Source organism: Dasypus novemcinctus, chromosome 8 (genome assembly GCF_030445035.2).
Source record: "Dasypus novemcinctus isolate mDasNov1 chromosome 8, mDasNov1.1.hap2, whole genome shotgun sequence".
NCBI classification, from domain to species: Eukaryota; Metazoa; Chordata; class Mammalia; order Cingulata; family Dasypodidae; genus Dasypus; species Dasypus novemcinctus.
In genome coordinates this window covers 58,294,105-58,308,416 of record NC_080680.1, presented here as the reverse complement: position 1 = coordinate 58,308,416, position 14,312 = coordinate 58,294,105, and the positions used below count along the sequence as shown (strand labels likewise).

General features: G+C 37.5%; 1 protein-coding gene and 1 pseudogene across 5 annotated transcripts in view; both read right to left on the bottom strand.

Annotated features, from left to right (window-relative positions):
- The window catches only part of CCDC171 (coiled-coil domain containing 171), a 549,802-nt gene that overhangs the window by 471,440 nt on the left and 64,050 nt on the right, over positions 1-14,312 (bottom strand). For 4 of the 5 annotated variants that reach the window (XM_058301890.2, XM_071216746.1, XM_071216743.1 and 1 more), the window contains 2 exons: positions 6,971-7,161; positions 5,692-5,823 (listed from right to left, as the gene is read on the bottom strand). In XM_058301890.2, the coding sequence (XP_058157873.1) occupies positions 5,692-5,823; positions 6,971-7,161 (323 nt within the window). The remainder of the gene's footprint in view (positions 1-5,691; positions 5,824-6,970; positions 7,162-14,312) is intronic. The other variant, XM_058301891.2, reaches the window with a different exon arrangement.
- LOC139439444 (small ribosomal subunit protein eS10-like) lies at positions 11,956-13,112 on the bottom strand (annotated as a pseudogene).

The following is a 14,312-nucleotide window of genomic DNA, read 5'->3' as shown; positions in this document are numbered from 1 at the left end:
ATCCCTGCAAAGTTTGTGTTTGAGTGTGTATGTTTGTAATAAAATCGTATTATGGACTTTGGAAATTGAGAGTTTTTCTTTTCCCCACTAGAGGGAGTTATTGAGCTTGAAATAATATGAATACTGTCTGTTTTTGAGCTGACATTTAAGATCACAAGAAAATTAATTTTCTTTTCACATCTTCCAAAAACCTAGCACAAAATGTTTGCTTCTTTAAATTAAATTATATAAAGAACACTTCTTAGAATTCAAAATATGGTTTAAACTCTGAAGACATAAACAAGTATAGCTAGAAAAGTATCAGAACTAAAGTTCTTCACAATCTTATGAAATACAGCACTCTTGCTACAATCAACACCTTAAAATAATGTTATATCCTCAAAGAACCAGAACAAGCTCCTCCTTTCTAAATCCCCAAATCCAGCACAGTTCTCCAATTAAAAATATTTTGTGTTTGTTGCTATAGAGTATAAACTGGTACAAACTGTGTAATACTTATCATAATTATAAATCCATAGTTTACAGAACCAACAATTACAATTCTATGCATTTACACAGCAAAATCACTTGTACAATTTCTCAGGGATATGAACAAGAATGCTAGTTGATCATTTTTAATTAAAGTAAAAATTTTTCAAAGAACCAAAATGCCCATCAGTAAGAGATTAAATATACGTGCATAATCCACAGGACAGAATACCATGCAAACACTAAAAGAATAATGTATTGACATGAAAAAATGTACACAAAATATTATTGAGGTATACACTTTCATTAATGTAATATAATAAGTATGTGGTCATACACCTGCAGATGAGTGGGACTGAAAGAGGGGGTGGGGAAAGACCTTGAATTTCTCCTTTAAGCTTGGCTACATTAAGGGCATTTTTTCAATGACCATACTATGGTAATTTTATAAATTAAATGTAAAGATATTTTCCCTTTGGAAAAAACCTCTGCCTGAGTCATTTTTTATGCCATTTGCTTATACAGTGCACCAGTAGATGGTTTCCCAAGAAACTACAAAAAAATTTTCCTTCTTGCTTGAGATCATTTGAGGCTAACTTTTTTTTTGAGGCAAACTTCTCAAACATTTTCTTTTCATGTAACATCCTCCAAGTGGTTCCTAGATCACAACTGTGCTCACCCTGTCAGTCTTTGACATGTAGCACCCAATCCCTAATAGATGTGTTATCAAATATCCTACTGATGCTGAAGCCTGGTCTAATGTCTTCCTTTACTACTTCCTCTCTCTTCCTCCTCTTTCCTCAGTTCCTTGGTGTGATTTTCAATCTACAATATCCACTTTCTTTACCATCAAAAAAATCCTCTTCCCCTTAATCATTAGACACATACACCAAATTTATTCAATGAATAAGGAAAGAATCACTTTATTTCCTGGCTGAGATGTAGAATTTTAGAAATGAAATAAAGAAAAATATATCCATTCATCTTTTAAATGTTGTTTTCAATTCTGGTGATAAAGTATACATTTAAAGGAACTGAGAAAATGACAAAGTGGAGGGTATGGTGGTTTAAAAACAAAGTTTTACCATTGTAGTCCATACTACCTCCAACAGAACAGCTTGTAGCAAATAAACATCCTTAAAGTTCACCCTATTTTGGGAACAAATGAAAATATACATAAAAACAAAATAAATGCTAATTTGTTTAAACAAAAAATAAGGACTAATTAAATAAAATGATACTATGCATTTTTCATGATCAACATGAAATATATTATTACTATGACTTTGATTTGGTTTGAAATTTCAGTCAACATTAAAAAAAATATACGGGACTTTAATGTTTCTCTAAACAGAGCCGAGTTTAAAAAATGAGAAACACTATCTTAAACTGAGGTAACTTCTGATTCCCATTAATAATACAGAGAAGTATTCTTCAATTAAGCTCTTCAATTTCTGAGAAAGAAAGGTGGCATGACATAAAACTAACATCTTTCTCTTTATAGTGGATCTGAATTATCCTAAAGCACAGATGAGAGAATTATTACACTAGCTTTGTCTGTTAAAGGTGAGATTTCACTAAGCAGTGTTTTTTTATTATTATTTTTAAAACTGTATTCCCTTAGAGAGCTACACAAAGAAAACTACATGTTATGGAAACCTAAACCCATCAATAGCCAATAAAGAAAGAACAGAATTTTACTCTGTACCTTAGGGTTAAGACTTTTTCATAGAAAGTTAGGTAACAGTTGGTTTTTTTCTATTTTTTTCTTTTATTTTTTCTCCTTGCCCTTTTGTTTTTCTGCACTCGCTGTCTGCTCTCTGTGTCCGTTCACTGTGTGTTCTTTCCATGTCTGCTTGTCTTTTTCTTCTCATCTTTCTCTTTAGGAGGCACCGGGGACCCAGTGTGGGAGAGAGGCACCCAATTGCTTGAAGGACCTCATCTCCCTGATCTGCTGCGGCTCTCACTGCATCTCCTCTGAGTCTCCCTTTGTTGTAGCATCTTGTTTCACCAGCTCCCTGCAGCCAGGCCACAGCTCTCCGCAGCATGGGCCAGTTTGCCTTCATTAGGAGGCCCCAGAAATTGAACTCGGGCCTCCCATATGGTAGACAGGAACCCAAGAGCTTGAGCCATATCCACTTCTCAGGGAATAGTTTAAGCTTGTTTAATAAAAGAAATACTATATTGCTTGCTAATATAAAAAGGACAAGAAATCAAGGGCTAGAGCTCTAACATTTAAATTACAAAATACAATAAAATTTATCTTACAAGAGCATCAAAGCAAGATAACTTTATTGGTGGTAATAACTAGAGAGTATATTCCTCATTCTTCACATATTATAATTAAGGTCTGATTCAGAATTGTAAACTCTTAATATCACATAATAACCAAACATATTTTATTTGGGGTATAAGGCTCAACCAAGAAACTTCATCAAAATCACATCACCCACACATTATAACACAGGTCGCTGAACCATACTTTACAAGTTTCAGGCCTCTGGCTCAGGGCACAGCAGATTTCTGAGTGTTTAGAAATGAAAGGGTTATTTTTATTTACTTATGTTTGCTTGTTTATTTCAGGGAGCACTTAAGACAATTATCAACAACAGTCCAAATGTCATCTGCTTTGTGAAGACTTCCCCAAGTCTCCCAGGTAGTTAATCAATTTCTTTTTTATTGTCCCATAATGATAAAGAATATTTTATTGTCCCAAAATGTTCACACTTTTACTATATAACAATGGACTTTATTATTGCATGTCTGCTTCCCCACTATGTTGAAAGATCTTCCAAGACAGGAACCATATCTTAATCAGTTTTATATCCTCTGAGCCTAGTATACTTCCTGATCTACAACAAGAACTCAATAAATATTTAGAAGATGGCTGGTTGGATGGATGGATAGATGAACAAACAAATGAACAAATTAACAAACCAATAAAAGAACTAACAAACAGACACTTTGAATACCAACAGGTTTAAAGAGCGGTCATACTATCCCTTCAGATTCTAGAGAGGGGTTGACTGGGAAGAACATTGTGCAAAAACCAAAGGTTTGAGAAATCCGCAGGTTTTTACTGGTATTCTAAATACTTACATACATATCAAATTCATAATTTCCACTGTTCACTGCCAGCTTTCATTCTTGAAGAAATAAAGATGCCTCCTATTCTCTGTAAATTTTTGGTCAGCTTCTGTCTTGCAAAGTTGAATTTCTAACACAAAGTTCCTCCAAAAACTTGTTTAGATGAGTATTTTTCATTTTTGTGTCTGTCTTTGATATCTATAAAAACTTTCAATTTATCATTTTGCATAGAAAAATGAACAAAAGGCATGGTCTTATCTCAAAACAAGTAATGAAAGAAGTGATAGAAATTTATTTGAAATTTTAAGTTAGTTGGTGTAGCAGTTTGATATGGTTATGAATTTCAAAAATAGATAGTGTATTATGTTTGTAATCTGGTCTGTACCTGGGCATGGTTGAGTTCAAGGGTTTTGATTGGGCCATGTCTTTGGGGACATGAGAGTTTTGAGTTTTTGATGTTGGAGTTTGATGCTGAGGCCTTAAGCAGAGCCCCGGGAATTAAGCTAGAAGAGGAAAGAGAAGCAAGCCCCAGGAAGAGAGGACCTGAGCCAAAAGAACACAGAGGAGTAGAGACAGCTCCTTAGAAAGGGCAGAAATCCCAGGGAGAGAGACAGAGCCAGTCACCTGATAGTCTACAGCTGACCTTGTGGAAAGAGGCATAGTCTAGAGAGCCTCATAGTCTACAGTTGACCTTGTGGAGAAAACAGAGGAGCTGAGCCCAGAGAAACCCAGGAAGCCTAAACCCTGGCAGACATCAGCAGCTATCTTGCTCCAACATGTGAAAATAGACTTTGGTGAGTGAAATAACTTACGCTTATGGCCGGTATCTGTAAACTCCTACCCCAAATAAATACACTTTATAAAAACCAACCAATTTCTGGTGTTTTGCATCAGCACCCCTTGGGCTGAATAATACAGTTGGTTAGGTTTTTTCCTTAAAGGAGATTAATGGTTGCAAAATTCCTTTAAGGGAAACGGACTTGGCCCAGTGGTTAGGGCGTCCGTCTGCCATATGGGAGGTCCGCGGTTCAAACCCCGGGCCTCCTTGACTCGTGTGGAGCTGGCCCATGCGCAGTGCTGATGCGCGCAAGGAGTGCCGCACCACGCAGGGGTGTCCCCCGCGTAGGGGAGCCCCACGCACAAGGAGTGCGCCCCGTAAGGAGAGCCGCCCAGCGCGAAAGAAAGTGCAGCCTGCCCAAGAATGGCGCCGCCCACACTTCCGTGCTGCTGACGACAACAGAAGCGGACAAAGAAGCAAGACGCAGCAAACAGACACAGAGAACAGACAACCGGGGGAGGGGAGGAATTAAATAAAATAAATCTTTAAAAAAATTAAAAAAAATAAAAAATTCCTTTAAAATACACAATAACATAATTAACAATTTTAATGTCTATCTCTTTTTCAAAATATTTTCATATAATCTCCTGAAATAATGCAAAGTGCACTGGAGTAAATCTAGAGACCTGTAGTCTTTGTCACATGAATCACTCAGTCTATAATCTGAGTAAATCAGTAACTTAGTTCTAAATTCCATCTGCTCATCTATAAAAGGAGATTAAACATGATCAATGATTTTCAAACAGGGCTCTTTGAAGCCTTGAGATCTGTGAAGGGTAGGGGAGCATAGAGGAGGATTAACAATTTGCACCTCTTCTCAAAAAGAATTCAGAAATCACTGTACTATATGATTTGTAAGGATTCTTTAACATTCCAATTCTTATTACTCTATTTCTTTATCCTATTAAAGACTGCTCTTTGTCTCTCATTTTAAATTTGAAAAATCAAATACCAACATATATATGGCTTTCTCAAAAGTCATAAAATTTATGCCCTGAGAGATACCCAACTCTAACATTAATGCTCTCTGTTGGGAACAGTTGCCCAGGTTGTCATATAACTACAAATAAAACATGGCCTTCTTCTGGTGCTTTGAGTTGCTCACTATAGTTGAAAGGTTCTCTCTATGCCTCCTGGAGTATCGATTAAAAACAAAAAACAAAAAAACATGGCCTTTCAGATATCAAAGATTAGGAATTATTTTCCCTTTGAGTGAGCTAGTCAATTATTTCATTAATTTTTGTATCATATAAGCACTAAAAAGACATATTTAAGGAACCAAATTATTTTTTAAATACCTGTACTATAAATTGTAACTCTCTTCTTTCTGCTTCCCATTGTTCTGCTTGTAATCTAAACTCCTCCATTGCTGTCTCCCTGATATGAGACTCCATCTCATTCTTCTCATCCTGATGCTTTTCCAATGCTTCCTTTTATGAATAAAATCTTGCTTTATTATGAAACCAATGAAAGTTCTCTTTCTTCCTTCATCCCCAGTTTAAATGTAAAGGAATTTTCTTACCAATAGACTGTTTAAACTCATTATAATTCATTTTGAAATAGTCAATAGAACCATCATATTTTGATCAGAATGCAGATGCAAATAAGAAGCTATGGTAACTCATTTAATTTAAGGAACATAATCTATATAGGCATATATTCTGACCCAAATTTTCTTTTAAAAAATTGTTTAACTTTAGAAGTTTGAAAAAATGAAATATATGACAAAGAGACAAAAACAAAGTAGATTCTAGTTACTACAGCATTCTTTAATTACACATACACAATTTGTATGGATTATACTTGGTAATTTATATATAAAACTGACAGAGAACACTGAATTTCCAAAAGGGGAGTAGGAAGAAACTGTATACAACAAATCAGGATAAGGAATCTCTAGAAGGCTAAAAATTCAAAAAAGTAAAAAAATATATATTTTTTAAGTTTGAACTATAACTAATTTCTCATTTTACAGATACATAATATGTGTAAAAGGCTTTTCTTTTCGGGTTTTCCTAGTTGTACTGTATATATAAGATTTAATTTAGTTCAACATCTTAAAAAAATAAAATGCAGGTTTAATGAGTTCTAAATTTCTAATACATAGCATTTGAAACTAAGTCTCCAGTAACACCAGGAGAAAGATTCTGTGGTTTATATATGAAAGAAAGCCTCCCATGTACATAACAGTACAATGGATCTGTGTAATAAAGACTGCTCCCATAAGTTTCACTAGAGAAAAGCCATCATAAAAAGCCTTGAGGCTTCTTATCCCACAGGCTAAACGGTGACTCCTACCCAAACCCAAATTCCCTGAAAGGTCTCTGTTTCTGAGTGTTATTTTACAAAAAAAACAAAAACAGTACGCATATTAACATATTGTTAAAACTTACTACAAAAGAGACCAGCAAAAATGCCTACATAAAGAAAAGAGACAAGGAGGGAGAAAAAGAGCGAGAAAAAAATCAGATATTCTTGCTTTCTGGTAGTTATTTTCCTTTCCAGGGATAACTTCAAATAATTTCTAACCCATATCCATGATTATATACATAGCAAAATTTATAAAGAATACATTACCTGTAGAGTTTTCTCTAGTCTGCATTTTTCTTTCATAAGTAAATCATACTCTCGATTACATTTTTGAATTATACTGTCTCTTTCTTCCAAATCAATTTCAAATCTTCTGCATTCTTCTTTCCATTTCTGCTGGGAAGTCTGAAATGCATTTTCAATCCCACTGGCCCTTTCTTGAAGTTCTGAATTCTGAGCTATTAAAAATACATATATATAATATATAAAAATATAAATGAATAATGTGTATATTTACAACCATGAGTCAAATCCAAAACCTACATTCGAACTGATTCTATCATTTACAGTGTAATCCTGGGTTGTAGACTACACTCAAAAAGCTCACTGTTCTAAACCAATCTATTCTATAATTTCTCAACTTTCTCTTCACCTTCAGAAAAAGGTGATATTTGCTATCAAGGATGTGATATATTCTTGAAGGCATGTCCCTGTTGAGGTACACCTTCTAGCACCAGCTGCAACTCTACTGCTTTTTCTCCTATTCAAGAATACAAACAAATATTTTTTAAAAGATCGTGATATGTAAGAATACTTTTTTTAAAGACTCAATAGATTAGAAATCTGGTATTTGACTATTTTAACGAGTTAGTTGTGACACCTTACATATTAGACTGTGCCAAAATTGAGGATGGGAACCATTGTTCCAAACCTTAGAACTGTAACTATTTATTCTCCCACATTTAGGCTCAACTCATCTCATACAATAATATACCTTCACAATAACCAATATCTCTTAACAGGCTACTGCTACTGCTCTGCTTCAGCATCTAGAAAAGAAGCATCAAAAGGCTTTCTCTGACTCTCCAAGACTTGATGCAGGAAAAAAAAAAATGCATCTTTGTTAATTGTGAAAATAAAATGAGGAAATAAGTGTCCTCACACTTTTTGAACAAAAACAAAAAAGAGTCATGTTTATAATCATTATTTTTAAATTGCATTTCTTTTGTTTTAATGGGTCATATATTCAAAATGTTAAAATTCAAATGTATAAAACATACAAAAGGATATATAGTAAATGTTTCCCCCACCCATCCAGTTGCCCTTTCCAGAAGATCTTGAAGACATTGTTCCATGGTCTTCTAGCATCCAATATCATAGTTAAGAAGTTTGAGGCTATTTTCATTCCTGATTCTTTGCATTTTGATTGCTGATCTTTTGCATGTGGACTATTTTTCTTTTCTTCTCTCTTTGAAAGCTTTGGGATCTTTCTGTTTTTCTGAAATTTCATTATGCTATTATTTTCAGTGGGTCTATTTCTTTCCATAGTGGCATATATTCAAAGGAACCACTTTCAAGTTGGCAACTCATATCCTTCAGCTCTGAGATGTTTTCTTGAATTAGTTCATCAATGTTTTCTCACTTATTTCTTTTTTTCAATTTTTCCTATTATTCAGACTGGTCCTAAAATTTTCCAGTCTTTTCTCCCCTATTATTCCATCTCTGTCATTTGTTCTAATTTAGATTTCTTTCATCCTTATCATCTAATACTTTTATTGATAATTTTTACTCTTGCTTTCATATTTTTTATTTCTAATAGTGTTCTTTTTTATATAGCATGTTATTCTTGCTTTGCAGATGGAATATATTCACTTTCATATCTGAGGATAGTAATGCTAACTTTTTTCAATTTAATTCTCTCCACAGAACTTCTGTTTCTTCCAAGTTGAATTTTTAAAGTCTGTTTTGGTCTCTTTCCATTTGAGAAACATTTCTTCAAATACCTGGTAATTCTTGGTTATCTGCTTTCAATTAAGAGTGAGGGACTAAAAGACTAACACCTTTTATACATCATTTTCCAACACGTAGATTCTGAGTTTGTGGGTGAGGCTTGACAATTGTAATCTTCACTGTAGGAAGATCAGGTATGGCCATTTATTGGGAAATCTCCAACACCAGTATCATTAGGTCTTTCCTCTTTATGTGGCAGTTTGATATTACAGATGAATTCCAAATAGAAATATTATGTTTATAAAATGGTCTGTTCCTCATGGCTAGTGATACCCTTAGATTGTACTAAATTCAGAGGTTTCACTTTTACTTGATTAAATTATGACTAGGCCTTTGATTGAGCCATGTCAGTAAGACATCGGGTCCCCACCCCTTGGTAAGCAGGGGTTCACAGAGAAAACAGCAAGGCAGAGGCGACAGATTTTTGAGCTGGAGTCCCAGGAAGTAAACTCGCAAGAGAAGAACACAGGAACTGAGATGGCTCCAAACACATGGCAGACAGCCCAGGAAGTGAGAACTTGATAATCTACAGCTGACCTTGTGGAGAGACCAGAGCAGCTGAGCCCAGAAAGGAATGAGCCACAGGAGGGAATAAGACTTATCCCAGCCTAAAGTTGGTATATTGGAAGAAGCTAGGCCCATAGAGCCTTAAGAAGAAGAGGGAGGCTGAACCCTTGCAGACTCTCAGTAGTCATCTTGCTCTAACACATGGAAACAGCCTTTGGTGAGGGAAGTAACTTAGGCTTTATGGCCTGGTAACTGTAAGCTTCTACCCCAAATAAACACCCTTTATAAAAGTGAACAGATTTCTGGTACTTTGCATCAGCATCCCTTTGGCCGACTATTACACTTGGGTTGGTAGGCTGACCCATAAAAGTCTTTCAATTTCCTGCAGAAGTGTAGAAACTTGGGTGCCAGCTTTTGAAGAAGCCAGTAAAGAAGCTGGAAGGAATGGTTCCTCAATAGTTAAGGTTCAGTATGCTATTTTCCCAGTTTCCCTAGGAGAAGCCCCATCTTTCCAGTGCAGTATCCCTCTATTTTAATAGAACAGAAAATAAGCCTCCAGTCTTCCACTAAGAAACAGAAAATAAGCCTCCAGTCTTCCACTAAGAAGTGGGAATAGTCTCCCAGTAGGATACTTTCTGGACATTATCTAAGATTCTAATTGCCTCTCAAACAGCTTTCATCCAACCCCCCTTATTTACCTACCACTGCTGTGCCCATTGCAAATTCCAAAGATATCTGGTGCTGCCAATTCATGAGCCTTTTGACTATCTAATAAGATGTCTGTCAGCTTTCCCTCATCCTGGCTTTATTCTGATATCTCAAGTCTGCTAAAACAGTTAACACTCATCCATTCACTTTCCACCTTCCAAAATTTTCTCTCATCACTACTCCTATTTTCTCAATTGTTTGGGGATTATCTTTGTTAATACCCTGTATTAGTCAGCCAAAGTGGTGTTGGTGCAAAATGCCAGAAACCTGTTCTTTATAAAGGGTATTTATTTGGGGTAGAAGCTTACAGTTACCAGGCCATAAAGCGTAAGTTACTTCCCTCCCCCGCAAAGTCTGTTGCCACATGTTGGAGCAAGATTGCTGCCGATGTCGACCAAGAGTTCAGGCTTCCTGGGTTCCTCTCTTCCCAGGGCTTATTTCTCTCTGGGCTCAGCTGCCCTGCTCTCTCCACAAGGCAAGCTGTAGACTACCAGGCAACCAGCTGTATCTCTCTCCCCGGGGCTGATTCTCCCCAGGCTCAGTTGCTCTGCTCCTCTGTTGAGCTTACTTCCCCAACTCCAGCTCAAAACTGCAACCTTCCTTGCAGTTTCTCTGTGAGTCCCCACCCCCTCAACATCCTACTGATGTGGCCCAATCAAAGACTTAATCATTGTTTAATCAAGAAAAAATGAAACATCTGAATCCAGTAAAATCTAATATGCCTGAAGGGACAGACCAGTTTATAAGCATAATCCAGTATCTATTTTTGGAATTCACAAACAATATCAAACTGCCACATATCTCCTAACTCCATTACGTTGTCTTCACTCTACCTTCACAACATTTTATTGTAAAACTTTTCAAAATTACAGAAAGTTTAAAGCATTGTATAGTAAATACCCATATAGCTACTACCAGGATTCTAAGATTAACATTTTGATACATTTGCTTTATCACACATCCATCAGTCCTTTTGATGCAGTGCAAAGGGAGTTGCAACTATCAGTATATGTCACTCCTAAATAATTCATCATATATATCATTAACTAGTTAAATATAGCTTTAAATTTTTGCAGGTAAATTTATATAGTAAAATGCACAAATCTTAATTGTACCATTCAAAGAGATTTGACAAATGCATATAACCCATATAACCTAAACCCCTATGAAAATATTGAACAATTTTATCATCCCAGAAAGTTCCCTCATGCCCTTTCCTGATCAACCCCATTACCAAGTCACCACTATTTTTTTTTCACCAACAATTTCTTTTTGCTTTCTTAGAATTTCATATAAACAGAATTGTACAGGATATCTTCTTGAGTGTTTAAAATTTATTTCAGACAGTAAAACGATTTTAATATTCATCCATTTTATTGCATGTATCAGTAGTTAGCTCCTTTTTCTTGTGAGCAGTTTTTCAAGATAAGGACATGATACAAATTGTTTCTTCATTCTATTTTTAATGGACATTTGTTTTTGAACCTATTCTGAAAGAAGTTGCTATAAATTTTTGTTTCTCTTCCTCATGGAAAAATACCAAAGATTGAAATTGCTGGTCATAGGATAAATGTATGTCTATTTGTTTTTTTTAATTCCCAGGCTGTTTTCCAAAGTGTGAGTTAGTGTACTCCAGCTAAGAAAAGTTTTAGAATTGAATTGCTCTACAACAGGGGTTCTTAACAAGGGGTCTGTGAGCTTGAACTGAAATTCAAAAAAACATTATTCTTGTGAGGACATGTTGGTGTGGGTGTGATATATTTATTAAATAATACAGTATAGTTTGGACTTGGTAAGGGGTCTGTGGATTTCACTTGACTGGCAAAGGGGTCCGTGGAACAAAAAAAGCTAAGAATCCCTGCTGTACAACCTCACCATCATTTAGTATTGACAGTCTTTTCAATTAGAGTGACCTGATGGGTATGTACCATTAGTCACTGTATTTTTCTGCCCTCCCATCCCCGGCTATAGGTTTATTTAACACAAAATAATTCCCCACTCCAACTTAACTGAGGCAGCTGATCACATCAACAACCAAATTCACCTCTAAACTGGAATTCAATTACTGATCCAGCCCATCTCAGCTTTCTCCCTGGCACCAGGGGACAATACACTCCATCTGTAGGTGACTCTGTCAGCTTCCCCTCCAGTGAATCTTGCAGGTCGCTCGCCCTCCAGACCTTTGCGCCATGGCTTTCCAGTCTCTTCAGCTCTGACACAGGGTGGTAGGATCGATTTCAGATGGCAGGTAGAGGTAATTATGGACATACTAGATAACCTCATTTGTAAGGCACCAGTAGAAATGTCTCCAGGAAAACTGTTCCTTAATATAGGCCAGTGACCTGAAAGACTGCATGGCCTTCATTACATGAAGGTTCAGCACATTCTTGTCTGCCAACATTGGGTGCTTTGGCATGTGGATATCCTTCTTGGTCACCATCACTCCCTCCTTAAACAGGAGTACATAATATGACATTCCAGTTCTTCTTGGGCATCAACATCATGGTGGCTACTGAATGCCAGGATGTGCCTGGAAAGGAAGGGGCATGTGTAGCATCTCTTTCAAGCTGGCATGACTCTACCCTCTCTGTACAGTTTTTTGCTTTTTGGTTTTTAGGTACAGGACTGGGGACTGAACCCGGGACCTCATATGTGGGAAGCTGGCACTCAACCACACTGACCACCATCAGCTCTCCCAAGTTGGCACCTTCATTTATTTGCTTGTTGTTTGCTTTTTGTTTCCATGTTTGTTTTCAGGAGCCACTGGGAACTGATCCTAGGACCTCCCTTGTGGGAAGGTGCTAAACAGCTTGAGCCACATCCACTCCCCAAGATGTTATCTATTTAATACGTTTTTTTTTTTTTTTACTTTTTAGGAAGAACTGGGGATTGATGCCAGGAATTCATGGGAAGCTGGTGCTCATGCTCAACCACTGAGTTACATACGCTCCACAGTAAGACTTGGCTTTTTCATTTCTTTTATTCTTAGGAGATACCAGGGATCGAACTAGGGCCTCAACAAGATTGTGGTTTTAATTTGAACTTCTCTGATGAAAACTGGAATTGAATATTCTTTCATGTATTTAATGGCCATTCCTATATCTTCCTATAAAATATCTATTGAAATCATCTGACTTTGGCTAATTAATGTCACACCTTCCCTGGATTTCAATTTCCTCATAGTTATATGAAGGTCATTAACTTTTATATCTAGCTCCTTCCAATCTTCCATTCCTAAATTCCAAGGTAGAGGTGTAGGTATTAAATGCCACAGTTAATCAAAAATACTTCTAGGAGAGACAACCAGCAAGATGGCAGTGAAGTAGGGAGCTCCGAGAGTCACCTCCTGCTACACAGCAGTTAGTAAACACCCAGAGCTCACTGGAGCTAGCTGAAGCACCTGTTTCGGGGCTCCAGAAGGCCAGAAGAGCATCCTGCCACATACTTGATGGAATGGAAGAAGATTGCCCATCTGCAGATAAGACTTATAAGTAGAACACTCCACGCCACAGAGGCCAGTGACCATCTTCCACTGGAGACACAAGCCACCTTGGGAGCTGTTCTGAGGCTGAAATTGAAAGCTTCACTTCCCAAAAACAGGGAGGAAGAGACAGTTGGGCACCAACTTCAGCTACTGATGAGTAAATTCAGCTGGCTAAAGCATAATCCTGAGAACAGCTGAAGTTTGACCCTGTCCAACTCAGAAAGAGGCCGACAGCCAACATCTTAACTCCGCGCCTGGCATGAGGGGAAGCAGGGAGGACTGAAAATCACAGTGCTGGTAGGGACTGGCTTCTTTCCATCCAGATCAGATTGCAGCTCTAGCCTGGACCCCAGTGCCACGTCCAGGAGGGAGGAAGCTGTGGGGACCTGCACCACCCTCTCTGGGAAATTACTAGCCAAGTCACGGAGGCCAGTTATTACTGTACTCTGGTGGCATGAGCCGCCCCAGGAGCTGCTTTTCAGTGGCTGGAATTGGAAGCTCCATTTCCCAAAAACAGAGGAGGAGGAGACGGTTAGCAGTCAATTTCAGCTACTGATTGATAGACTTGGCTGGCTAAGATATAACCCTGGGAACAGCTGGGGTGTGACTCTGTCCAAGTCAGAAAGAGGCCAGTGGCCACCATTTTTACTCTGCCCCCAGCCCAAGAGGAAGCCAGGATAACCGAAAATCAAAGTGAAGGTAGGAACCAGATGCTTTCACGTAGATCAGCCTGCAGCCCTAGGCTAGGCTTCAGCCCTACCTCTGGCAAGGAGGAGGCTGGCGGGCCCTGCACCAGCCTATCCAGGTAACTGCAGGTAACTTTGATTGGCACAGACTGAAAATCAGAAGTCCACTGGGGCAACTGTGGTCGTCTTGCACCCTCACTGCATAGATTGCTGC